General features: G+C 44.9%; 1 protein-coding gene across 1 annotated transcript in view; it reads right to left on the bottom strand.

Moving 5' to 3' along the window:
• The window catches only part of LOC144737982 (protein mono-ADP-ribosyltransferase PARP14-like), a 96,570-nt gene that overhangs the window by 12,065 nt on the left and 57,600 nt on the right, over positions 1 to 26,905 (bottom strand). Inside the window, exons 13-17 of the mRNA XM_078620900.1 lie at positions 12,367 to 12,429; positions 12,096 to 12,266; positions 10,890 to 11,096; positions 6,435 to 7,037; positions 5,686 to 5,846 (exon numbers count right to left, since the gene is read on the bottom strand). Coding sequence (XP_078477026.1) covers positions 5,686 to 5,846; positions 6,435 to 7,037; positions 10,890 to 11,096; positions 12,096 to 12,266; positions 12,367 to 12,429 — 1,205 coding nt within the window. The remainder of the gene's footprint in view (positions 1 to 5,685; positions 5,847 to 6,434; positions 7,038 to 10,889; positions 11,097 to 12,095; positions 12,267 to 12,366; positions 12,430 to 26,905) is intronic.

Raw genomic sequence — 26,905 nt, 5'->3', positions numbered from 1 at the left:
TATATACTACTAATTAACACATCTCTACATTAAAACATACTTATACATATCAATACACACATACTTACATATTCATTGAACACGAAACATATTTGTTCATTAAACCACACTTGTACACATACATTTGCATTAAAATACAAACGTTAGCAAATACATTAAAACACATGCACTTATATATACACATTTATATTCAAGTACACACATTTACATACACACACTGTTCGTGCACAAACCTGGAAACGGGCAAGTACAACAACAGCTGCTGCCCGCAATGCACAGCCTTTCTCCTACAACAACTGCCTTTATCTTGCCATGAGAACTGAAGCGAGACCAATGCAGGGTCGGGCCTACCAGTCTGCCTCCTGCTCCTGTCGTTTGGTCCTGCCTCTGACCTCTGGGTGCCTCTGCTGCAGCCTTGCTGTGTTGGCTCCTTGGGCCTGTTGGGACACGGGCCCTCGATCACCTCTGCCTGCAGTGGTCCTCTGCTGTACTGCATCTGCTGTCTTTACTCGTGACCAGCCTGCTGTGGCTTGTACCTGGCCTGCCTCGGCTTGTGACCTGCCCACTTTGGCGTGTGCTTGGTTCACCTTTGTGTATGCGTTCAGGCTGCTGCAGCTTACGTCCAGCTCGCCTTGTCTGTAGCCTAGCTTTCTGGTGCCACGGTGCTGTGTTCTACTCCATTGTATTTCGTCACTTGTGAACAGCCTGCTTTGGCTTCTGCCTGGCCTGCCTCGGCTCGTGACTTGCCGACTGTGGTGATGCCATTTCGCTTTGTCATTTTCAATCGGCCTGCTCCAGCTCGTGTCTGGCTCACCTTGGTTGTGGCCTAGCTTGTTGGTGTGATATGACATTACTCAAGTGTCTTTCTATTGTCCCTTCGCTCTACATCCTTGACTATTACTCTGAATCTGGAGGTCAAATTCTGCCAACTAAATATCTTTCTCGATTTAAAGCTTTCGTGACTGCAGGGATTCATCTTCTTGGTTCTTTCGGTAAAGTCACGTAGAAGGGAAATAATAAAATAATAAAAATAAAACATAAATAAAAGCGTCTGAACATTCAGATGCTGTCTTTCCGACAGACCTGTTCTTCACCTGAGGACTGCTGCTTGCATTGTGGCCGAAACGTTGTGAGAATTATTTTATTATATTTTATTATTTTATTATTTCCCTTCTACGTGACTTTACCGAAAGAACCAAGAAGATAAATATCTTTCGTTGGCCTCCCTGCATCCATCGGGATTTCGGGCATGTAAGAAAGCCCGTCACCTCTACACTGGTGGTCTTGTATTATGGTAATTTTTGCAAAAACCTAACTCCACTTTTCCGGTTGCCTGTCGATGATTCCTGCGGCCTCTGTCTGCGCATATTCCGCACAATACATCCCCCGATATGCCTGACAGCTTCACATGTGTTGGCCTTCTTAATGTGCACTCTCTTAGTTTTCGGCTCCTTTGGTTAGTGAGTTGATCACAGATGGCCATCTTGATTTGTTTTAACTCACAGAGATATGGCACCAACTAAATGATAATCTCCACCTTAACCAGGCATTACCCAGCTAATATGCCTTTAATGACAAGCCCCAATAATCTGGCCGCGGTGGTGGTCTTGCAATTCTCCATCGCTCATCTACTCACCTCCGCCCAACTTCTATGTTGGCCTTCCAGTAGTTCGAGCATCTAATTCTGGAATGGAAGGAAATCCAGCATGTGACAATAGTGCCCTTTAATCATCCATCTAAGGCCTCCACTTCTTTTATTGGGGAGCTAACTGAGCTACTTTCCACGCTGTGTTCAGCCTCTGACAGATTATTTCTGCTGGGTGATTTCAATATTCATATCGACTCACCCAAATGTGCTCTCTCCAGGGACTTTGTGCATACCCTGGATTATTTGAATTTAACTCAGCATGTTAATTGCCTCACCCATATTCGTGGTCACATCCTTGACCTAGTTTGTTACCAGGAATTGTCTGCCACCAAATTATCAATTGTTGATCCTGGAACATCCAAACATTGTGCGGTGCCAGATCCGATTTTAGAATCTAAAATCAATCACTCCAGACATGTTTTCGTTGACAATTCAAAAGTGAACACTGTCTGAAGTATACACATCTACTGTGGATGCCATGGCCCAAGTTTACAATACTTAATTAAACAGTATATTGTATAGTTTGGTCCCCCTGAAATCACGCTGTATCTCGGTGGTGAAATATTCACCTTGGTATAATAATGAATTACGTGCACTGAAGGCAATTGTCCACAAGGCAGAAAGGCACTCGACCATACTCACACCAGCTGTCTTTTTGCTACTCTAACCAGTGCCTGGAATAATCCAAGGATATATTTTTTTACTGTTTATAGGCTCCTTCATTCATCTTGTGCTTCTCATTTCTCTTGTACAAAATCAAATGTTGAGCAGTTCTTTCAATTCTTTTTAAAACAAAATTAACACAAATTTTGATTTAAAGCTTTCGTGACTGCAGGGATTCATATTCTTGGTTATTTCGGTAAAGTCACGTAGAAGGGAAATAATAAAACAATATAAATATAAAACAATAAAAATTCTCACGACGTTTCGACTGCAACACTAGCAATCATCATCAGGTGTGAAATCCACAGAAAGAAAATAAAAAAAAGTGGCGGTTTGGCCTAACGTCAGCACCACAGACAGCGATTTGGCAGTTTGCCAGATGGACGAGTCCATCTATGTTCGGAAAAGAGGAGGGGGGAGCAGAAAATGGAATGCGGTCTGAAAGTCACCGTAAGCGTGAACACAATCAATTAAGACCCGAAATGGTTGATCAAATCCTTCCAATGATTGCTAAGCCAGAATCCATCTTCTCGGTTGAAATTGTCTCTGTGTTTGTATTTGTGAATAGCCTCATGAACGAACCTCTCATGGTAGCTAGATGGCTTGCAAAGAACCTCTGTCTCTACAGAGGTTATTCCTATAAAATCTATTCATGATATGTTTCCATCTCTTGTCGTTTTCATTACCAATCTTCTTAACAACTCACTCCATTCTGGTACTCTCCCTTCCCTTTTTAAAAGTGCCACTGTCATTCCTGTACTAAAGAAGAATGGCGTCGATTCAGAACTCTTCAGTAATTATTGTCCAATGTCCACCATGTCATATCTCTCCAAGGTCATTTAGCTTTCAGTAGCCTTACAACTTAAACATAATTTGATCATAAATTATCATTTTGATCCTTTTTAGTCCAACTTTAGGTTTGGCCACAACATGGAAACGGCTCTGGTTAGGGTTGTCAATGACTTGTTGGTTGCTGCTGATGCAGGCAGGCCAAGCATTCTTGTCCTTTTAGACCTGGGTGCTGCCTTTGACACCATTGATCATTCCAGTTTGCCCGAGCGTTCGGAAGGCTAAATGGGGTTTCCAGCACTGTTTTGCGCTGGTTTACTTCCTGCCTGAGTATAAACAGTTTGTCAGCCAGGGAGGGATAAATTCAGAGACATGTTCTGTTCCTTTTGGTGTCCCCTAGGGTTCAGTCCTTGGCCCAGTTTATTTCTGCATATATTTGGCCCCACTTGGTCATATCATACGCCAACTTGGACTTTGTTTAAGTGTTATGCTGATGACACTTGAATTTACATTAACGTTGAATCCCCCCTCAATGCAGAAGCATCTTGAGTGTCATCTTCTCTTATGATTATTAAAGCTTGGATGCAACTTTCTTAATTTAAAAGCTGATAAGACAGAGGTGCTGTATGTTGGGTCCTGTCATTAATTGTCTCAGTCAGTGTGTTAATTGATGGCCAGTATGTCGGTGCTGCTCAGATAGTTTGCAACCTTGGTGTTGTCCTTGATCCCTCACTAACCTTGGAAGCACCCATTAACAAGGTCATTAAGGCTGTCTTCTTTCACCTCAGAAATATAGCCGGATTGCACCCCATTATCTCGTTATCGAACCTTAAGAAGCTGGTACACATGTTTGTCTTTTCACGTATCGATGTATGTAATGCATTATTAGCTGTCATCCCTCTCAGGCTGTTAAACCGCCTCCAGCACATGCAGAATGCAGCTGCCAGAGTTTTTACTCGAACACCAGTTCCTGAGCACATCACCCCTGTACCTGAGTCTCTCCATTGGTTACTGGTCAGGTTCCAAGTGGAGTTCAAGATCCTTCTCACCTACAAGGCCCTCAACCATGCCTTCCTCTCTTACATCAGTGACCTCCACCCATATGTCCCAACGTAAGTTCTTCGGTCGTCTAAGTGTGGGCTATTGTGTGTTCCGAGGGCACACTTCAATGGGTGACCGGACCTTTTCCTGTGTGGTCCCCAAGCTGTGGAATGCACTCCCATCTGATATTCGATCTGCTGAGTCCCTAGGTTTATTTAAATCCTGCTTTATTTGTATCCGTGGTTAAATTCACGAGCTTGCGTGCTTATATTAGGTTTTAGAATTGCGTAAGTTATTTACTTGCTTGCTTTTAGCTCTGTGCAATGCCTTGCGACCTCTGGGTGAAACGTGCTTAATCAGTGTAAATTATGATTACTATTGACGAGTGTTGCCCCAACGCCCTCTTTCCCCTATTTCTCATCAGACCTTGGTATTGCCAACCACGGTGGTTTTCAAGAAGGTTACTGTCGTAGTTGGCGAGGGATTGTTGTATATCCTTCGAACGACACCGTTTTGATTCGGCTCATTACCCCCCTTCCTCCTTCCTTTCCATTTCCCCACTCCTCTCCTAAACTTCTGATTCCGAACTCCTTTCCTCCATCTCGACCATATTTATTACCCCACTTATTCAATATTAACTATATATATATTTTACCAGTTAAGGCCCACTGAGCTACTATATAGCGCTTTCCAAAAGCGATCTGGCTATCACAAATGATAGCTTAACAAAGTGGCTTATTATCATGTGGAAATTTATAGCAGTCAAATACTTTAAACGAGTGATTCTAATTGTGGAGTGAAAAACCAGAGGACCCGGATAAAAATCTACGTGACCACAGGGAGAGCAACACGCAAACTCCAAATATACAGGGGTCGAGAACGAACCCACAACCTCCTGTATACCAGGCAGTTTACTAATATGAGCCAAGAATGTCTGTGTGTAATGCGCGTGACGTCCCTCCACGTCGACCAGCCCCCATCATTAATAATCATGAACAGGAGGGGTCCTCCACATGGACCCCCCCCCCTCCGTCATTAATAATCATGTCGGGGGACGTCACTCCGCATGTAGCACCCCCCCTCATTAATAATCATGAGCAGGTGACGTCACTCCACATCGAACAGCCCCCCTCATTAATAATCATGACCAGGTGACGTCCTCCAAATGGACCCCCCCCATTCATTAATAATCAGGGGGGGTGCCTCCTCCCCCCTCCTCAGCGTCAACTTATAACCCTCACTACAAAGGCAGAACCCTCACGTCACGCCATCTCCGTAACGCGATTGAGACCTACAAGTAAAAAGGACGTCATGATGAACATGGGATTATAACGTTTAAATGAAATAAGTCTGTGCCACCGCGACCTTACAAATTGCACACGAATGGATGCAATGAATATGACGTCCCGGTCTGCTTTTCGCTTGCAAGTTTCAGATTTACTGCAATACACCCATCCTTGGACGGGCTATAGGCTCGCGACCATTTACATGCACATTTTGAATCCTAAATGCGCATACATGAAGTGTTTTCTTGTTCGTTTTACCTCTTCAATCGAATACCCAGACTGTTGGCAAAGTTTCCCCAGGGATTGTTCAAATTCGCGTTTGATTTTCTGAAAGGTTCTCGATCTTCTTTTCAACTCCACAGTGATCACACGGTGGCCCTTGAACTCAGCCTCGTCTGCCCAGTCTGCGGGGATTACATCTGAAAGAGATGTAAACACAACAAACGCTTGTGTCCATGCGTCAATATGATTTGGACTTCAGATAAGTAATCCTTTTTGTATTCCATGTATAGATTATTATTATTTACAGTACAATATTCAATGAGTAAGTAATGTGATTGTTATTTTTACAAGTGATGATCTGTTTTCGAATGCAGTATTTTCCAATACAATCGCAGTATGTTGCTGACAGTATACATTGTGTAGGCACACATCACATTTTTATTTGATACAATTTTGAGATTCCAAAGGATTAAAAAACAACACACTGTGACGCAGCCCAAACAATTCTGTCAACTAAATGTTGGTACAGTCCCAACCTGAAGAGGTTACTCAATGGGCAGAATAAAATGAAGCGGGCAGATTGAAAACTAATTTCTTTAGAACTGCTTTTTGTGTTTTGTTTGTTTATCCCCCACATCTCCGATTTGCACGATTGGCTACGTACGGTGGGAAAGAAAATACACACATACAATATGCTTGATATAATGATAATCTCGATGATGACGATCGTGATGATGATTCTACACCAAAAATAATTGTGACAAATAATGCATTCATTGACTTACCCAAGGCTGTTTTCCGTTTAATTTTCCGTGTTGTGTTTTCAACTGTTAATTCATTTCTATTGAATTCGACATATGCCTTTTTGTCATCTATAGAGAAAATTTGCTGTTTCTGTAAGTAAGCCTTTTCAATAGCAATATTTTCAGACTTGGTGAATGTTACGTACTCTTCATCGCTATCCAGATACATCCATTTAACAGTCCTTGCCAATGCTTCTTCCTCCTCAGCTGTCGCCTTCCTTAGCCTCACATCATTCATTATCTTGTGGAGTTCTAATACAACGTGACTTACGTCTGCGATATTGCCTTGGATTTTTAACCCACCGCTTGCACCTATTTTGATGATAACTTGATGTTTATTTTGCAAATCGTTCATTTTATCAAATTCTTCCGGCGAGAACTCCTGAATAAGGGGATCTTCAATTTCCCTTTCAGTCTCCTCGGTGCTCAGTTTCGTTTCAATCATTTCAAATACCTTGTCAATATTCTCTTCCTTGTTTGAAAACACCTGCAACTGGACTGGCTCAATCTCAACAACCTCAAACGAGGGCTGTATTTGAGCATGCGTTCGACCAGGTATAAATGATGTGATATACTGGAAACCCTCTGTAGATCAAAATGCGTGGATATTACACAGCAGAACACAAAATGTGCATTATAAACCAACACACAAACTCTGGTCATCATCACAGCAGCGGCTTTTGGATTAACCATCAAGCAAAGATGGTCACCACATCATGCGCTTTCAGATGCGCTTCTGCGGCTGTCTGGAACGCTCTACCTTTCGATATTAGGAAACCACCAGAGTCATGCACTTGTAAATCTAGATTTAAAACAAATTTCTTTAGAACAGATTTTTGTGTTTAGTTTGTTGGCCTTCCCCCATACCTCCGATATGCAGGGTTGGCTATATTCAACATACACTCATACATACAAAATACATGCAGAAAAGTAGGCTTTACTGAGAAACTTTCATTGTATATTTTCCATTATTTTTCCGAGATTGCGCTATCAGCATCACGTTATGAGGCAAAGCATGAATTGGAATCTCTTGCAGAGCAATGAAACCCTTCGTGCTGGAGAGAACGGACCGTATAAAGATATATCAGTGAGCTGCTTCTGAGACACCATTAAGGGCCTATGTTCTAGACCAGGGGTCCTCAAACTACGGCCCATGGGCCACATGCGGCCCGCCGAGGACATTTATCCGGCCCATGGTCACTAATTGGGCTGCGCTGGTGAGCACTAATTGGGCTGCGCTGGTGAGCACTAATTGGACTGCGCTGGTGAGCACTGATTGGGCTGCGGTGGCGAGCACTGATTTGGCTGTGCTGGTGAGCACTGATTGAGCTGCGGCGGTGAGCACTGATTGAGCTGCGGCGGTGGGCACTCATTGGGCTGCGCTGGTGAATGGTTCAATGGGCCAATTGACTGGACTTGCCCCCCAGGCCTAAGGCTGCCAGCCCTCCCCTGACTGCGCTTGACTGGCTCTCCCTCCCTCAGCTCCCTCACTTGCCCGTCGGCTCCACTCCCAGTGATATTCCTGTGTGCTGCGATCTGTGAACAAAACTGCAGGTGTAATTAACTTTTTAATGGCACCCGCACCAGTGTGAGCCTGGGGTAAAAGCGGAGTTCCCCCAATCAGACTGCATTGATGGGCAGTGCAGTCTGTATGTCTCTGTGTGGGCAAAGTTATTGCTGGTATATTGTTTTTGTAGTGCTGTATATATATTGATATTTTACTAATAGCAATTTTGACTCCCTAGGAAACAATGATGTCAAGAAAGAGAAAATTTGACTCTGAGTGTAGGATATTCAAAGAACAGTGGACTTATGATTACTTTTTCATGCAGTACAAGGAAAGAGCTGTGTGTCTGATATGCCAGAATATAGTGTCTGTGTTCAAAGAATACAATTTACGTCGACACTATGAAACTCAACATAAAGATAAATATGATTGTTTGGTCGGAGAAGTGAGAAAATATAAAATATTAAAACTGAAAAATACATTAACAACTCAGCAAAATACTTTTGTGAAGCAGAAGCAGCTAAATATTATATCACTGCGAGCAAGTTTTCAAGTTTCCAAGCTAATAGCGTGCACTGGCAGACCATTGGTGGAGGGAGAATTTGTTAAAGAATGCCTTCTTTCTGTTGCCAAAGAGATGTGTCCAGAGAAGGCCGATTTATTTAGTACAGTGAGTCTTTCAGGACCTACAATTACACGGAGGATTGAAGAAATGGGAGACAATTTGCATCAGAATTTGCAAAACTCCACAAAAAAACTTTCCTATTTTTCCTCGGCACTCGACGAAAGTAATGATGTTCGTGATTCTGCACAACTTCTAATATTTATTCGTGGGACGAATGACTATTTCGAAGTTGCAGAAGAGCTTGCTGCACTGCAAAGCATCAAAGGAACAACTACAGGAGAGGATATCTAGGAAAAGGTTTGCCAAACTGTGAATGGTTTGGAGCTGAACTGGGCTAAACTAGCCAGTGTGACAACTGATGGTGCTCCTAGCATGGTGGGGTCTAAGAAAGGAGTAATTGCTCGCATTAACCAAGAGATGGACAAACATAACCATTCTCATCCAATAGCCATACACTGCCTCATCCACCAACAAGCGCTGTGTAGTAAATCACTGAAGTGGGACTCTGTTATGAAAATTGTGGTATCTAGTGTTAACTTCATTAGAGCTCATGCACTAAACCACAGACAATTTCAGGAATTTCTGTCTGAGCTAAATGTTGACTATGAAGATGTTCTGTACCACACAGAAGTCCGTTGGCTGAGTCGAGGGAGAGTTTTGAAACGTTTCTATGACTTACTTCCACAGATTACAGCTTTTCTGCTTTCAAAAAACAAAGAAGTACCAGAGCTCAATGATGCAGAATGGAAATGGCACCTTGCCTTTCTGACAGATGTAACAGAGCTACTCAACAGTTTCAATGTGCAACTTCAAGGAAAGGGGAAGCTCATCTGTGATATGAAATCACATGTCAAAGCATTTGAAGTAAAATTAGGCCTCCTCATCAAACAAGTGAAGGAGGAAAACTTCTGCCATCTCCCCACAACTCAAAATCTGTTAGCGGAAAAACCATTGGTTGCATTCCCAAACAAAACATGTATGGATTCACTGGAAAAATTGCACAAGGAGTTCCAATTTAGATTTAAAGAGCTTCATCTCCATGAACAGGACATACAGCTTTTCCGTAACCCATTTTCTATTGACGTTGAAAATGTGGATACAATTTACCAAATGGAACTGGCTGAACTGCAGAATTGTGACTCTCTGAAAGACGCATTCAAGTCAAGCAGCCTTCATAATATCTATGCATCTCTCCCCTCTGAGACATATCCTCATCTCAGGAACCATGCACTCAAAATGGCAACCATCTTTGGCAGCACTTATGTCTGTGAACAGACTTTTTCCAGAATGAAACATTTGAAATCTCCAACCAGATCTAGACTAACGGATGCACACTTGCATCACTTGTTACGACTAGCAGTGACAAATATGGAACCGGACATTGACCATCTCATTAGCCAAAAGCAGGCCCATAGTTCCCATTGAAATACTGGCAAGTTTGTTGATTTAACTTTACTTGTTCTTCATTTTAAATATTGTATTTATTCCCGTTTTGTTTCTTCACTTCAAAATAAGATATATGCATTGTGCAGAGGAATTTGTTCATAGTTTTTTTTAACTATAGTCCGGCCCTCCAACGGTCTGAGGGACAGTGAACTGGCCCCCTGTTTAAAAAGTTTGGGGACCCCTGTTCTAGACACTCGGGGTAGCACTTTCCCTGCCCACTCTTGCCACGGCAAGTGATGTTTGTCGCATGACAGTCGATCAGATACTTTAAACATTCTCACTGCGAGGCTTTATCTCAATAAAGTGCAAAAAAAATTCAATTTGATGGGTTTATTTGTTGTTTGCAGTCATTGTACAGCGTCTTACTTGAGAATAGTTTTTTTTTATACTGTACTCTTTGGTTCTTTCGGGAAAGTCACGTAGGTAGAAATAATGAAATAATAATAATAAATCACAATGTTTCGATCGCACCACAAGTGTTCGTCATCTTCGTCATCTTCCTGATGACGAACGCGTGTGTTGCGATCGAAACATCATGATATATTTTCATTTTTTTTCTACCTACGTGACTTTCCCGAAAGAACCAAAGAGTATGGATTCCTGCAGTCACGAAAGCTTAAAATCAATAGGTTTTTTCTGGCAACAAAACAGGTGTTAAGATGTTAAAACACCAAACTGAAACCTTTTTCAAGGAATCATGTCTGCATTAACCACAATACTTGTGGTCAGAATGCAAACAAAAACATACTCTGATAATATATGCATTGTCTTTGAAACTGATTGGTCCACACCAGAGACAGATTTCTTTCGACCCTAGTCTCAAATGGTGTTAGACCATAGGACGCCAAAAACGTCTTACTTGTCACTGAAGACATAAAGCCTCTCTCCACCGGTGCCGATTTCTTGCTTCTGCTCAACAACTCTTCGTGAAAATCCTTCAGCATCTCGGCCATGAAGACCACAACCTTCACTTGGAGTAGGCTCCTGGGCTTCCTCTGCACAGAGAACTCAGCCACCGCATCCAGGATGATAGCAGCAGCATTTCGAGGTGAAAGCCCATGCACACCTGTTGATTAAATTATGCATGGAAATCAATTGTATGAGTGAACCGTAATCACCATCAGAAAATGCCTACTGCTTGATTAATTCTAGCCAAAAGCATATCTTTGCTCCATATACCATATTAAACATACATACAGGTCGTATCCTTCAATTTACAAATGTTCAGCGTTACGAAATTGTGTTAATGCAATCGACAAGTTACAGACAATTCTCGATATGAAAAATCTAATTTCTTCGTTAACCAAATTTCACTACGGCCACGTGCCATGAGATCATCAAACGAGAAACACCACCCGGGAGTCTGAGTAGTCATCCATCAGCCACTACAGAGTCACAGTGACCCTGCTGGGTGGGAGTCAGTGTAGTCGGCCATCAGCCACGACAGAATCAGTGTTGTCACGGTGTCCCTGCAGTGCAGCAGCAACGCCTTCACATTGCATTAACCAGTTAATCTAACATGCAGCAGATCTTTTGGCGTGTTCCCTAAAAAGGTTAATTAATGTTGTTTTAAATTAATATTAAATCGTTTAAATATGCATATTTCTTATTTTTGAATTGTGAAAAGTGATAGAGGTGTATAAATTAGGTTAGGAGTAGAGTCGGAATAACTGTCTGAAACACATCGCTAATGTTCGGTATTAAATTAATGGGACATCGTTCCGGTTCATGAAATTTCATTTAATGCATCCCCTGCAAATATCTAGGGATACCTGCATTTAGTTTTAACTTCAAATGGGAATAAAATGTGGGGAATGTGTAAATTGCTGAATGGAAAAGGCAGACAGTTGTGTTCAAGATAAAGATGAGTTAAACTAAAGTTACATCCAAAAAAGTTTGCCAGATAGTTGAAGATATCTGAAGCTAAAAACCCAGTAAAAATGCATTTGTTTAGTGTTTTCTTTCTTTCTGTTAAGCGTTTCATTAACAGCTGATCTGTAAGGAACGTCACAGGAATACACAACATAATATCATGAACATGCAATTTTGACAATATAGTATTTACCTGTTCCAATGGCAGGCAGAGCAATAGATTTCATTTGATCCGCTTCACATGTCTCAAATGCATTGTATAGTTGTTTTGTAATATCTCTCTCGAGACTAACCAAGTGAACGATATATTTGCAATTCAACCTTCCAGGTGGAGTCACGATTATGCTGTTATTATAATTACTATCTGAAAAGGAAAAACGAAAACAACATTTCAACGAATTCTTACGTAAAATAAAATGTCAAGAAATTCAGAAAATAATGTTGACACTTTCACTGTTACCTACATTCTTTCAAAAACGCAGCCCGTACTGTTGGGCCGGCAGCGTCTATAATTGCTTTGGAAACACCTAAAGAGGGAAGACACATGTCCAGATTAGCATGACCGTCGAGAATCCATTATCATAAAGGTTGACTGAAATAATACACGTACAATGTTATATTAAATATCTTAGATAAGGGGCATTCATTCAACTGAAAATGATTGTAATTAATTCATGTGGTGAGACATGTACTGTGGTTTATCCTCATTGATTGTTAGAATTCAAATGTAATCAGTAAGCCTGAAATGGTTGATATGTTCTCCAGTTTTATTAACCCCTTTGTTTAGCAAATATATACACATTTTTGGAAAATGTATTCTAATGTGATTGTAGGCATAGCGGTCTTCAACAATAGGAGTCTTTATTTCTTCAAGCATGAGCCATGTGCGTCTTCAAAGATTCCCTTCACTCCAAGCATCCCAAACTCTCTTGCTTCACCCCGCTTTTATAGCCATCAGGTCCTATTCTCGAAGGTTCCTTGACCTTCCACTTTCCCTCCAGCCAAATTACCTTTCCACTTTTCCGAACGGATTCCAACCGTCCTCCATGTCAAGCATACTCCACTTTGTATTTCTCCTCCAATCCCTTCAATTCCCTGCCTGTGACGGAGGGTAACCAATTCTGGCGTCACATGTAATTAAGTCCATCAGGAGGAAGTATGGTGTGGGGAGGTTGGTGATTGTTGGGAGGTGAGGGCACAACAACCCAAGGCTTACACAGATGTAAGGGTTTGAGCGCTTTATTTTGCTCTCGCCTTAAATAATGGGACGTGTGGTTGTGGCGATGTCGCCACAACAATGACACACAGAAGCCCCGCCTTATTCAAAAACATCCACGGCTTTCAGCACTACCGTACTTAAAGTACATCAATAGGAGTGGCTGTTATTACACCACATGCTACTCACAGCTATATAACATGCACCCAGCCCACACACACACATTCTAGAACCACTGCATAGGCTGCCACACAGCCTCAGTCCGACGCCGAATTGAAGAAGGTTGAGAGCCAGGGTTTGTTATCTCCCCACTTGCTGCTCTCTCCTGGTCCTCCCAACACCCGCTTTGACCTACAGTCGCAGAGCTGCTGCCTCTGCACGCTGTCCCATCCGGGACCGAGCTGGGAGTAAGACCTCTCTTGCCGGTCCCCTCTCGCTGGTGCTGCTGGTGCTGATGGTGTGGTGGAGGGCTGTGGAGGTGTTGCTTTCCACCTCCTCCTTGCCCGACTAAGCTGCCTTTTATATGGAGTCCCGAACCCACCCAGACTTGTTTCCCCTCTATAACTGTTCTCAGCTGGCAGGCTTGTCACACACCACCCCCTCTCTTAAGTCACAGAGCGACTCCTCTGCACTACTGGACTGTCAACTTATAAAAGACATCCACTAGCTGCGTGACATTGTCTCCCCCCCCTCCCCGCCTAGGAAGTAAATTCTTCATTGGCTTCAACTCCGGAGTGTCGTGCTATGTTGTTTTAATTGGTAGGGTTGCGATCTCACTCCTACTGAGAAAGTCTGTCCCCACATTCTCACAAACCTTTAGTCTCCGGATTTTAGAGGGATAGGGTTGTAAGGTCAGTGCCCACCACATCACCCTTCCATTCTCTAAACGTGCACTATCGAAATGCAGAAATGGCTTGTGGTTAGTTTCCAGGGTGAATTCCCTCCCATACAGGTACATATGGAGTTTTTTGGATTCCCCAGACCAAAGCCAAGAACTCACGCTCAATAGTTGAGTAGCGTCTTTCCCGAGGAAGTTATTTGTGACTGGCGTACATCACTGTGAACAACTTCCCTTCATTTTCTTGCAAGAGCACTGCACCTAATCCTATTTTAGATGCATCAGTCCTCAGAATGAATGGTTTGCTCTCGTCCACCAGTTTCATGATAGGTTCCTGAGTTAGAGCTTGTCTCTGTGTCTCGAAGCTCACTGTTGCTCCAATGTTTTGATCGTTTTGATCGATCCGACTCGGCTCTCCCTTCTTTGTCTTGTCCGTCAATGGTTTAGTGATATCCGAAAAAGTATTTATACATTTGCGGTAGTATCCAACAAGACCCAAGAAGGACCTTAACTCCTTCTTAGTAGTAGGTCTGTCTTTTGAAATTTTCTGAATCTTCTCATCCTGGGGTCTAATTATACCTTCCCCAACCTGGTGGCCTACATAATCGATGATCGTCTTTCCAATCTCACACTTGGTTGGGCGTCCAGTCAATACAGTCTCAAAGACTTTAAAGTGCTCTTTCCATGTGGCAGTGTGTACCACTGTATCGTCAATGTAGTTTACCACCTGAGGAATGTCTTTTAGCAGCCTCCACTGGCAGGCGCATTTGCTATGCCGAATTGCATCACCCGAAAATGATATAACCCCTAATGCATGGCAAACGCCGTCTCATGCCGATCCTCGTCAGCCACATGGATTTGCCAGTAACCTTTGGTCAGGTCCAGCCGAGTGAAGTATTGAGACCGACTTAACTGTGGAAAGAGGGCCTCCTGATTTGGATCTGGGTCCACGACTGTAACTCTGTTTCGCTTACATTAGTCCACAGAACCTGACAGTTCCATCCTTTTTCCCTACGCACACCACAGTCCGATGGCTATGGTTTCTACCTGATGAGAACTGACTCCCTCAGGGCAATTTTAAACCGTGCTAGGTCTGTGTTGCCTGGTCGATTAGTCAGCACATGACTATACTGTTTCAACAAGACTCTAGCCTCCTGTGGCTGCACTGAAGTTAACTGAGGATCTACCAACACATCAGCCCATGTCTCCACTAAGTCTTGTGGTAAGGAGACCAACCTGATATCAGGCTCCCCTTCCATCTCAGAGTCCTCGGAGACATCCACCACTCGCGTTGCCTCCATCTGCAGCTGTACCACCCCTGCGCCTTGGACTTCCATGTCCTTCATATTTTCAGCAGGTTAGCGTGATACAACTTGTCTGTGCCACCAACATTCACACTATAGTCAGCCATACCACCCTTGTCGACGACGCGATACAGCCCTTTCCAACGAATTAATAACTTGTTGTGGTCTGTAGGTAGCAGCAGAAGAACGTTGTCTCTGACCTGAAAAGTCCTGTCCTTGCTTTGAGGTCAAACCGTTTATTCTGCTCCCCCGCTGCAGCCTGTAACAATTCTCTCACCAACTGACACGTCTCGTCTAACCTTCAGTTCCAAGACATACTGATATGTGGTTCTTTATATCAGTCTTAGTGTCTTCCCGCATCCAAAGCGCAATCACAATGGTCAATGCACCGAACGACCATGAAACAGTTCAAAAGGTGCAAACCACAAACTTTCTTGTGGAGCTGATCACACATTCGTGCAAGATGTCCTGGTTTCCCACACAGGAAACACTTGCTGGAATTGAACAGCTGTCCCCCTTCAGGTCGTACCAGGGGTTTAACGGGCCCTTCAACCCAGTTGTCTCCCTACTCCCTGATGTACTCCTGGGACCCAAACTTTTATCCTGTGGCCAAACTTCATATGTGCATCCATAATATGTGCGGTTCCATGCTGCTAGAAACTGTTCTGCTAGTGTGACTACAGTGTCAACACTCTTCGGGACTCTCTCCCTAAGCAATACCACCAGATCCCGTGGAGATGCTCACAAAGCATCCTCACAACAGTAGGTCATGCAGCTCCCCATATGACTTTTCCACTTCCCCCAATTTTAACCATCTCACCATAAATTGGCCAAAATGTCACCCTTCTCTGACCTAGCTTCGCAGAATTGAGTTCTTAAGCCTGTCTCAGTGAATGCATACCTCTAACCAGGCTACTTTACATTTTTTGTAATCGGAGGCCTCTTTCCGACTGTGTTGGTGATACACCATGACAACTTTACCACTTAGCAAGGCACTCAAATTAATTGCCAAATCAGATCCAGGCCAACCATGGCACTCTGCATACCTTTCAAACCTGTCCAAAAATGAGTCAATCTGATCCTTTGTCTCATCGAACTGTGGGACCTTTCATACAGTACTTTTCCCTGGAGCTGGCCCCAGTTAAATGGTTACACTCACACTAAGTTTCTTGAGTTCCAACTCAAACTTCATCTGTTCTATTTTCATTATTCTTTCTTCTTAAACCACTTCCCCCTTTAAGCGAGCATCCCTTTATAAGACTTCTTTCAAGTTCTGTGCCTTTCCCTCTCGTTCTCCCCTTTTCCGTTCCATTTTGAGCTTTTAGAGCTTTATTACCTTCCTCTGTTTTTCATCATCAAATTTCTCCCTTTAAAAATAAATTCTTATGGCCTCATTTTCCTTCCACTCTCTTTTTGCATATATTTCATCCCTGAGAAATTTCCCCAGGTCTGACCCTTGCAAACCTGCTGCCATCGCTGCATCCACGACCTCTAGTATCCATGATGCAAGAGGTTTCTTGTTGTCTCACAGCTATATACTAACCAATCACCAAACTCAACTCCACTGGCGGGCTAGGGACAGGCCTACGCCTCGGCCGGATCCCTGAGTAGTTACAAGCAATACCCAACCTATGCTCTGAGATGCATAAGCCCAAGGTATGCTCAATCCACATTCAACTCACAATTTTCCTGATCCCAGACACGAACTCCCATTAATGGGGTGGTGGGTAACCAATTCTGGCTTACATAGATGTAGGGGTTTGGGCTCTTTATTTTGCTCTCACCTTAAATCGTGGGAGGTGTGGTTGTGGCGATTTCACCACACCCCCAGCAATGATACAAGCCCTGCCTTATTTCTAAAACGTCTGCGGCCTTCAGCACCACCGTACTTAAAATACATCAATACGAGTGGCTGTTATTACACCACATGCTACTCACAGCTATATAACATGCACCCAGCCCCCATACACACATTTTGAAACCGCTGCATAGGCTGCCACAGCCTCAGGCCAATACCAACTTGAAGAAGGTTGAGAGCCAGGGTTTGTTATCTCCCCGCTTGCTGCTCTCTCCTTGTCCTCCCAACACCCGCTTTGCCTACTGTGCATTCGCAGTGCTGCTGCCTCTGCACCCTGTCCCACCCGGGACCATGCTGGAAAATAGACCTCTCCTGCTGGCGCTGCTCGCGCGGTGGAGGGCTATGGAGGTGCTGCTTTTCCGCCTCCTCCTTGCCCGACTGAGCTGCCTTTTATAGCGAGCCGCCCAGGAGAGGGGAGGCCGAGACGCCCCTCGCCTTCCGCAGCGCACTATTGGCGCTAGCAAAGGCTGCCTTCCTAAAGATGGACCACGACGGAGTCGACTCGCTGGTCCTCAAGAGATTGTTGGCGAAGGACCTCAACATCGTCCTGCCGGCCGTCAACGACGACGATCTGTCTACCCTCAAAGTTGTAAGATGCATCCAGGCGCACCTGCTCTTGCAACGACATAAGGGGTTGGCGGCGTGTACCGCACCTCGTGAGACGCGTGATACACCTGAAGACGTGGAGCCCGTCCAAGCCTGCGCTTAGGCCCAAAGCGGAGACTGGCGGGGGGACAGCATGGTGTGAACAACTTCGACGGCGAACGACCTCCCCTCGTCCTGGGAGCAGGCTCTTCGTGTGCTTCAACTGCCGCCTTCCGGGACATGTCTCGTCGGGTTGCCACGTGCCACGACAACGCCACCCCGGATCACCGCCATCATCCGCCTGACCATCCTCCACTCCACTATATCCAAAGGCGAGTCACGACACACCACACACTTGGCCCCTGAATCCACCTCACTCATCGCGTTCGGATGGTTTTCATACCTGTTGTGTGTCAGGGCGTGAGGGTTCGGATTTTGCTCCTGCTGACTGGCCGGTTCCGACTGGGTCAGTGGTCGGAGTTGGCCCATAGGGTGGTTGCCATGGTCACAGGTTCTGAGTTTAATTGTTTTTGCAGCCTATTACCGCCGTTTTGTCGCCGGATTTGCCACTATCGCCAAACCTCTCCACACCTTGATGGCAAACGGTCAGAAGTTACATTGGGGGGAGGAGGAGGCCGCATCAGGAAATTGAATCTTTATCCTCGGGGCTCCTCCAGAAACAACAAAACGCCACTACTGATGGCCACGTGGAATGTTTGAACGCTCACTGCGAAGGAGAGGCTGCCACTCCTCTGACGGGAGCTGGACCGGTTCCGCCTGGGTCTCTGGCATTCAGGAGGTCCGGTGAACAGGCTCTGGCTCCTGCCACCATGAGTGGTGGACAGTCCTCAACTCGGGGCAGGAGACTGCTAAACAACAGGGTGTGGCTCTTCTTTTGATCAAAAGAATGACGGGGGCGTGGGAGCGTGGCGGTGAGGTGTGGGAAGCTGTAAACCCCATGCTACTTTGGGCTCGCCTTCCCATCAACTGGAGGCGAGGATTGGTGATCGTGGTTACTTATGCCCCCACCGAAGACGAACATCAGTGGAGGGATGCAGGCAAGGCCGATGAGTCAGATGCCTTCTATGACCTCCTGTCACAGGTGCTGGCTAAAGTGCCCCTCGGGATAGAGTCATCTTGTTGGGTGACTTAAATGCCCGAGTTAGTCATGATGCTGGCACCTGGGCTGGAGTGATTGGAAAGCATGGGCCAGATCAGCTCAATAACAACGGTAGGAGGCTGCTAGATTGTTGTGCAGCCCATGGGCTTGTAATTACCAACACGCTGTTCGGCATCGGCGCATCCACACAACATCATGAATGCATGCCGGGTCAAGCAAGAACATCTGCTGGACTACATAGTGAAGGAGCAGCGGATGCGAGCCCATGTCCTTGACACCAGGACCTACCGTGGAGCTGATCTGCTCTCTGACCATGGAATTGTCATCTGTAAGATGCGCCTGCCATTCTTCCACTCTGGTGGTGGGTGTACACCAAGGACCCCATTCCAACCTAAGGTGGCCTGGTCTCAGCTAGCTGATGAAAGTTGCAAGCAAGAATTTCATCATCGCTTGCGACTGGGGTTGGCATCGTCACCCACTCCTCCTGATGTCGAGGGTAAATGGGCGAGGTTTAGGACTGTGACTCTTACAGCTGCAATGGCTGCTTTGGGTACGCAGTCCAGACCTCCCCAAAGACCCTGGCTGACAGAGGAGGTGTTCAGGATGGTTGAGAAAAAGCGACAGGCCCACTCTAATCGTCTACAGCATCCCACGTCAGAGAATGAGAGGCTTGCCGCAGCCTTCGCTCAAAGGTTCGGAGAGCCATGTGGCGCTGCAAGGATGGGTGGTGGTCGCTGGTTGCTGAGGAGATGGAATCTGCCTCAATGGCCCGTGATCACAAATGCCTATTTAACTCCATCAAAAAAGTAACCTGCAGCACCACATCTCTTACCATCATTAGGGGGGAAAACGGTGATCCAATCTCCGACCGCCAGGAACAGGTTTGCAGATTTGCTGAGCATTTATGTGAAGTCCTGGGGCAGGGGAAATCCATCGACATGGAAAACATCGTGGGACAAAGTGGGGATGAGGCTGTGGTGCCTCAAATATTTGAAGAAGTCACCCCCTGTGAGTGGCTGGCTGAGGTGCCATCTGTTGAGGAAGTACTAAAGGCGATCCAGAGTCTGAGACCAGGAAAGGCACCGGGCAGAGATGATCTCCCAAGCGAAATGCTGAGGGAGGGTGGCGTTTGTGCACAGACTGCCCTACATGACATAACAACAGTCTGGACCACTGGATGGGTTCCGCAGGATTGGAAGGATGCCCTTGTGATTCCCCTCTTGAAGAACGGGGACCGCACAGACTAACAACTACAGGGTCATCTCACTCCTCAGTGTGCGGGGAAGGGTCCTGGCAAGGATTATTCAACATCGCCTTGCTGGGCACGCTGAGGAGAGGCTTGCGGAGCCCCAATGCTGTTTCAGGAAAGGGCGGTCCTGCACAGATGCCATATTTTCTGTCTGTTTGCTACAGCACAGGTGTAGGGAATTCCAACAAGACCTACATCTCTGCTTTATTGACCTGGTCAAGGCCTATGATACCATCAGTAGGCCTGGGCTCTGGGTTGTTTTTCGTGCTTTCAGAGTCCCTGACCTTCTGCTCACGATCATTAAGGACCTTCATGATGGTGAGCGGGCCCGGGTAAAACTACGTGGCTGGGAGTCGGAGTCATTCCCTGTTCACCTTGGGTTGTGACAGGGATGTCCTCTGGCTCCCACATTATTTAACATCTTTTTCGACCACGTAGTCTGTGAAGCCTTTGATGGCTGTACCAGAGGAATTTCCATCTGGTACAGATACAATGGGAGGCTGATCGATGCCCGGGTGCGGTCAGGGGTTGGCTCCTTATTGGTCAACCATGTTATGTATGCCGATGATCTGGTAATTGCCGCTCACTCAGAGGAGGTGTTGGAGGCGCTGCTGCTGAACCTGGAGCGTGCCACTAAGAGGTGGGGCCTTACCATCAGCCCCACCAAAACTAAGCACCTGCCTGGGTATTTTGTACCATCGGGCAACCCACCCACACAACTCCCAATCAGTGATGGGGCAGTTGTGGAGAGAGTGGAGAGTTTCTCATACCTGGGCAGTGTGCTCATGACTGGCTCCGGTTTGACAGCAGAGGTCTCACTCAGAATCAGTCGAGCGGCATTATCTTTTCATCGGTTGCGTAACGCTGTGTGGAAGCTACCTGGTCTGTCGCTCCGCACGAAGCTTCACGTCTTCTCGGCCACGGTCATTCCATCTCTTCTCTACGATTGCGAAACGTGGACCCCCCTAATGGAGCATCTTCGCAGATTGGAAACATTTAGGCTGGCCTGCCTACGATCCATCCTGGGTTTAACCAGGCTGGATTGTGTGAGGAGCTCACGAATCCTAGAAAGATCTGGGCAAAGTCTCATCGGTGAGCTCCTCCGGCAGGTAAGGCTGTGTTGGCTGGGTCATGTAGCCCGCATGCCCAGTCACCGCATGTCCTAGACAGCTTTTGTTCGGCCGGATAGAGGGGGCTAAACAGGCACTTCACGGGCTAGAGAAGAGATGGAGTGATGTGGTACAGGAGAATGTGGAGCTAAGTGGACTTGCCGATGACTGGTACCTGCGGTGTCAAGATCGGCCTCTGTGGCGGAGGCTCATGAAGGACGCTGCTGGGCAGTTGGAGGTAGCCGCCCTCCAACAACAACGGAGGGCGGAGGAGAGATGCTCACAACAACGGCGAAAGCACAGCAAGTTGGCACAGTAGGGGGCACAGGTGGTGCATCAGCCAGTCATCTCAATCCGTTGACCCGTGGCACCTGGGTCTGCCCCGTGACCTCCTGCCAGCGGGCGTTCGACACTTCACGTGGCCTCAAGGTGCACATGGCCTGGCACAAGTGTTGTGGTGATGTCACCGCCACTTAGTGGCGAATGGCGGTTGTTGGGGTAGCAGCCGAGCCCCAGCCTGTCAAGGTGCCACCTCGGCCGGCTGGGCAATCTAGGCAAGGCCGGGGGCTCTGCACGGGACAAGGCCTCACCACTACACTCTGTTAAGTGAGTACTATTGTAGTGACATCGCTGGATGTCAACATGCTGGGTGCAGTGCCGATCCTAGAGGGGCACGGCGTGTGGTGTAGCGACATCATGGATACCAGAGTGATGTGGGTGTAGAGGGGCCTGGTGAGCGCTGATTGATAGCGCAAGATGGCACCACGCTTTGCGTGCAGTGCTGGCCTTCCAGGACAGGGCATGTGGGTGCCGGCCGAAGTATGAGGTTACATTAGGCCATGACACTCTAGTTGACCCGGGAGGACACGTGACCAGTTAAGTCTACAGAGGGGCCCCATGAGGGGTCTAGGGGTGGTCACGTGATTGGGACCCAGATCCTTCCCGAGGATTCTGGAAGGTGGACGTGGTCCCGGTCCGTAGTAGCAGTTACGTTGTAACTAGCGTAGTTAGCCTGGTGGCCACCACCATAGGTTGTTATTCTGTTAAGGGGAAGTTACCCCGTGTATTGGACTGAATAAATGTGTTGCCTCCAAGTCTACGTTTGCGACTCAGTTGAACCCACTACACAATTATAGATTTTGACTTAAAACTTTCGTGACTGCAGGAATTCCTATTCTTTGGTTCTTTCGGTAAAGTCATGTAGATAGAAAAAATAATAATAAAAATAAATAAAAATAAACATTAATGTAGACTGTAGCCTGTTTCTTTATCAGAGTGACTGTATTGGTAGTCTATAATGTATCCTGTAGCAATGGTTATTAATCTGGGTGAGTGTACTTGCAGTCTATAATGTAGACTGTAGCCTGCTTCTTAACCTCGGTGAGCATACTGGCAGTCTATAATGTAGACTGTAGCCTGGTTCTTAACCTTGGTGAGCGCACTGGCAGCCTATAATGTAGACTAGCCTGGTTTTTAAGCTTGGTGAGCGTATTGGCAGTCTATAATGTAGACTGCAGCAGCAATGGTTATTAAACTGAGTGAGCGTACTGGCAGTCTATAATGTATACTGTAGCCTGGTTTTTAACCTGAGTGAGCGTACTGGCAGTCTATAATGTAGACTTATTCTTGGTTCTTAATAACCATTGCTACAGTCGACATAGACTGTCAGTACACTCACACAACTTATTAACCAGGCTACAGTCTACATTATAGACTGCCAGTACACTCACTCCAATTAAAAACCAGGCTACAGTCTACATTAATGGTTATTTGTTTTTCTTATTATTGTTTATCTTTTTTCACAACTTTATTTTTATTATAATTTTTCTATCTACGTGACTTTACCGAAAGCAACAAAGATTACTGTTATAGAGTTAGTATAGATAGCTACTACAGCCAGTACACACTGCTATAGAGTTAGTTTCGCTATTATTACAGCAGTACACATTGCTATAGTGTTAGTATAGCTACTTCTACAGCCATTACACACTGCAATAGAGTTAGTATAGCTACGACTACAGACAGTACACACTGCTATAGAGTTTGTATAGCTACTACTACAGCCAGTACACACTGCTATAGAGTTTGTATAGCTACTACAGCCAGTACACACTGCTATAGAGTTAGTATAGCTACTACTACAGCCAGTACACACTGCTATAGAGTTTGTATAGCTACTACTACATCCAGTACACACTGCAATAGAGTTTGTATAGCTACTACTACAGCCAGTACGTACTGCTATAGAATTAGTATAGCTACTACTACATCCGGAACATACTACTGTAATGATAGTAGCTACTACTGTAGTGATAGTAGCTACTACAGCCAGTACATACTACTGTAGTGATCGTAGCGACGACTACAGCCAGTACACACTACTGTAGTGATAGTAGACACTGCTATCGAGTCGGTAGATACTACTAGAGCTATATATATTTTTTACTCTAGTCAGTATATACTATTGTAGATTTAGTCGTATACTGCTATAGAGTTCATGAGGTTCGTTCCTGAGGCTATTCACATAAAAAAACACAGAGACAATTTCAACCGAGAAGATGGATTCTGGCTTAGCAATCATTGGAAGGATTTGATAAACCATTTCGGGTCTTAATTGATTGTGTTCACGCTTACGGTGACTTTCAGACCACATTCCATTTTCAGCTCCCCCCTCCTCTTTTCCGAACATAGATGGACTCGTCCATCTGGCAAACTGCCAAATTGCTGTCCTTGGTGCTGACGTTAGGAAAAACCGTCACTTTTTCAAATTTTCTTGCTGTGGATTTAACACCTGATGATGATTGCTTGTGTTGCAGTCGAAACGTCGTGATAATTTGTATTGTTTTATATTTATATTATTTTATCTCCCTTCTACGGGACTTTACTGAAAGAACCAAGAATATCAATATATACTATTATAGAATTGGTAGATACTACTGCAGTCAGTAGAAACTACTGTACAGTCACAAGATACTACTATAGCGTCAATAGATACGACTATAGATGCAGTAGATACTACTAGTCAGTAGATACTACTGTAGAGTCGGCATATACTACTATAGAGTCAGTAGATACTACTACAGTCAGAAGATACGACTACCGTCAGTAAATACTGCTACAGTCAGTAGATACTATACAGTCCATAGATACTACTGCAGTCACTAGATACTACTATATAGTCAGTAGATACTCCTGTATAGTTAGTAGACACTACTACTGTCAGTAGATACATCTACGGTCAGTAAATACTAGTACAGTCAGTAGATACTACTATAGAGTCAGTAGATACTACTGTAGAGTTTGTAGTTACTACTATAGTCAGTGTATACTATAGTCGGTAGTTACTACTATAGAGTCGGTAGATACTACTATAGAGTCAGTAGATACTACTATAGAGTCAGTAGATAGTACCGTAGAGTCAGTAGATACCAATATAGTCAGTATATAATGCTGCAGAGTCAGTGTATTCGACTATAGTGAGTGTATACTACTATAGAGTCAATAGGTACGGCTATAAATTCAGTAGATACTACTATAGTCATTAGATACTAGTGTAGAGTCAGTATTTACTACTTTAGAGTTGGTTAATACTACTATAAAGTCGGCAGATACTACTATAGAGTAAGCAGATAATACTATAGAGTCGGTAGATACCACTGTAGAGTTAGTAGATAGTACTGTAGGGTCAGTAGATACTACTATACAGTCAATAGATACTACTGTAGAGCCAGATACTTCTGCAGAGCCAGATACTACTATAGAGTCACTAGATACGACTCACTCTATTGTATGTAGGGTGTGTAGGTAAATATGCCTAAGGGGGGGGGGGTGGTAAAATAGTTTTGTTGAGGGGGGGTCGACAATTTTCGGAAACCTTTTAGATCAACTATTTACCTGCCACTTCCTATTACTTTTGGATTCAGGACTTCTTCAAGCCTCTTATCTATCTTTGTATGATGCATATGATGAAAGCTTGCGAGAGAGAGAGAAAAGCGAGGGGAGGCCAAGGAGAGGCGGCCCACTCTTCTCTCTCTATTTGCCTTCATAATGTTCCTTAAAGATGTTTTCACTTCCAGTAACAAATTATGGACGAGGACGAATATCCCCTCGCAAAAAAAGCGTCGAAAGGCTAACGAACGAAAGCAAAGATGGTTGGCCAAGCAAAGTCAGGAGTTGCTCGAGAGAATTCGTGCAGCACATTGTGAATCTCAACAATGTTTCATCAATCGACAAGCTGCTGAGCAATCACAGTCACGGCGTGAAGCAGATGACGCAGCCCATCGACTTCGAATCGCAGCTGAAACTCATGAACAATCACAGTCACGGCGTGCAGCGGTCGTTCAGAGTCAGCGCTTAAAATTCACACGAAATGTCTTTTCAATGAAGTCTTTCAGATGTAAAATAATATAAGCTTTTAATGAAGAAATACAATTTTCTACTTCAAAACGTAATAACATTCAGAGATCTTTCATTTTAAAACTTAATAACGGAGCATCGGGTGCTTGCGAAAATGCGTCGTTCGTGTGCAAATTTTGTGACTTTCCCAGCTGAAGGCCAGAAATGCTTTTGTGAGGGGGCACCGCAGGCGCTCCTGAACAACTAGTCTTTTTATCTTCTTTTTCTTATATGTAAAAGTCTCCGCGCGCACGCGCTTGCGAAGGATTTGGCTCTCGAACGCTGAGGTTTATGGCGAAAAAAAATTGCCAGGCGGCACGCCCTATGCCCCGCGGTGGGAATAGGCTATTCCGTTTTCTCATCCGTAAACTTTTAAGTAGTTTAATTAACAAATTTGTGCCATTCTTAGTTTAATTATTTACTTATTGCGTGCCATCGACCATACCAACTGACGACAATTGCCTGGGGGGGGGCGGACCCTGCCAAATAATGCGCGTTCGGTCCAGCTCACGGGGGATTGTGTGCAGATAAGAACTCTTGCTTCATTGTTTACTATATTTAAACTCATAAGTTGGCAAATATTACAATAATAAAGTTTGTGTGCAGATAACAACTAATTTATCATTATTAGATTGCTAAATATTTCCTTTTTTTGGTGCGTTTTTATGACGCTGCGACAGTGTACTGCCAGTCTCACGTCCCGCAATTTACTGATACGTAGTACTGCGATGCTTATAGCTATGCCATCATCGGGGATTGCTATGCACGTCGATGTTTGTGTGTGAGTCCATGTGTGTGTCTGTCTTCGAACGGACAACGCCCGATGTGTGTGTCCATACATGTGTGCATGTCACTCCATGTGTGTTTAAGTCAATGCGTATATGTCAGTTGATATGTGTGTAACTCTGTGTTTATTACAAGTGGATGTCTATGTGTGTGTGAGTCCATATGTGTGTGTATCTAAGTCGATGTGTTTGTGTGTGTGAGTCCATGTGCGTGTGTTAGTCGCTGTGTGTGCGTGGCTCCATGTTAGTTAGTGTAAGTCTGTTTATTGCCATGTCTGTTGGTCCCTGTGTGTGTGTTAGTCCATGTGTGTGCTTTATTGACCTGCTCAAGGCCTATTATACCATCAGTAGGCCTGGTCTCTGGGTTGTTCTTCGTAATTTCGGAGTCCCTGACCCTCTGCTCACGATCCTTTAGGACATTCATGATGGTGAGTGGCCCAGGGTAAAACTACGTGGCTGTGAATAATGAAATATTTAAATTGAGCGGTTTCTGATGGGCATGTCTTTAAGTATAAGAAGTTGAATAAAGTTGTCAACAATTTGT

Source organism: Lampetra planeri, chromosome 76 (assembly GCF_965212315.1).
Source record: "Lampetra planeri chromosome 76, kcLamPlan1.2.h2, whole genome shotgun sequence".
Taxonomy (NCBI): Eukaryota; Metazoa; Chordata; class Hyperoartia; order Petromyzontiformes; family Petromyzontidae; genus Lampetra; species Lampetra planeri.
The sequence above is the reverse complement of the archived record's forward strand: the minus strand, read 5'-3'. Positions and strand labels throughout refer to the sequence as shown.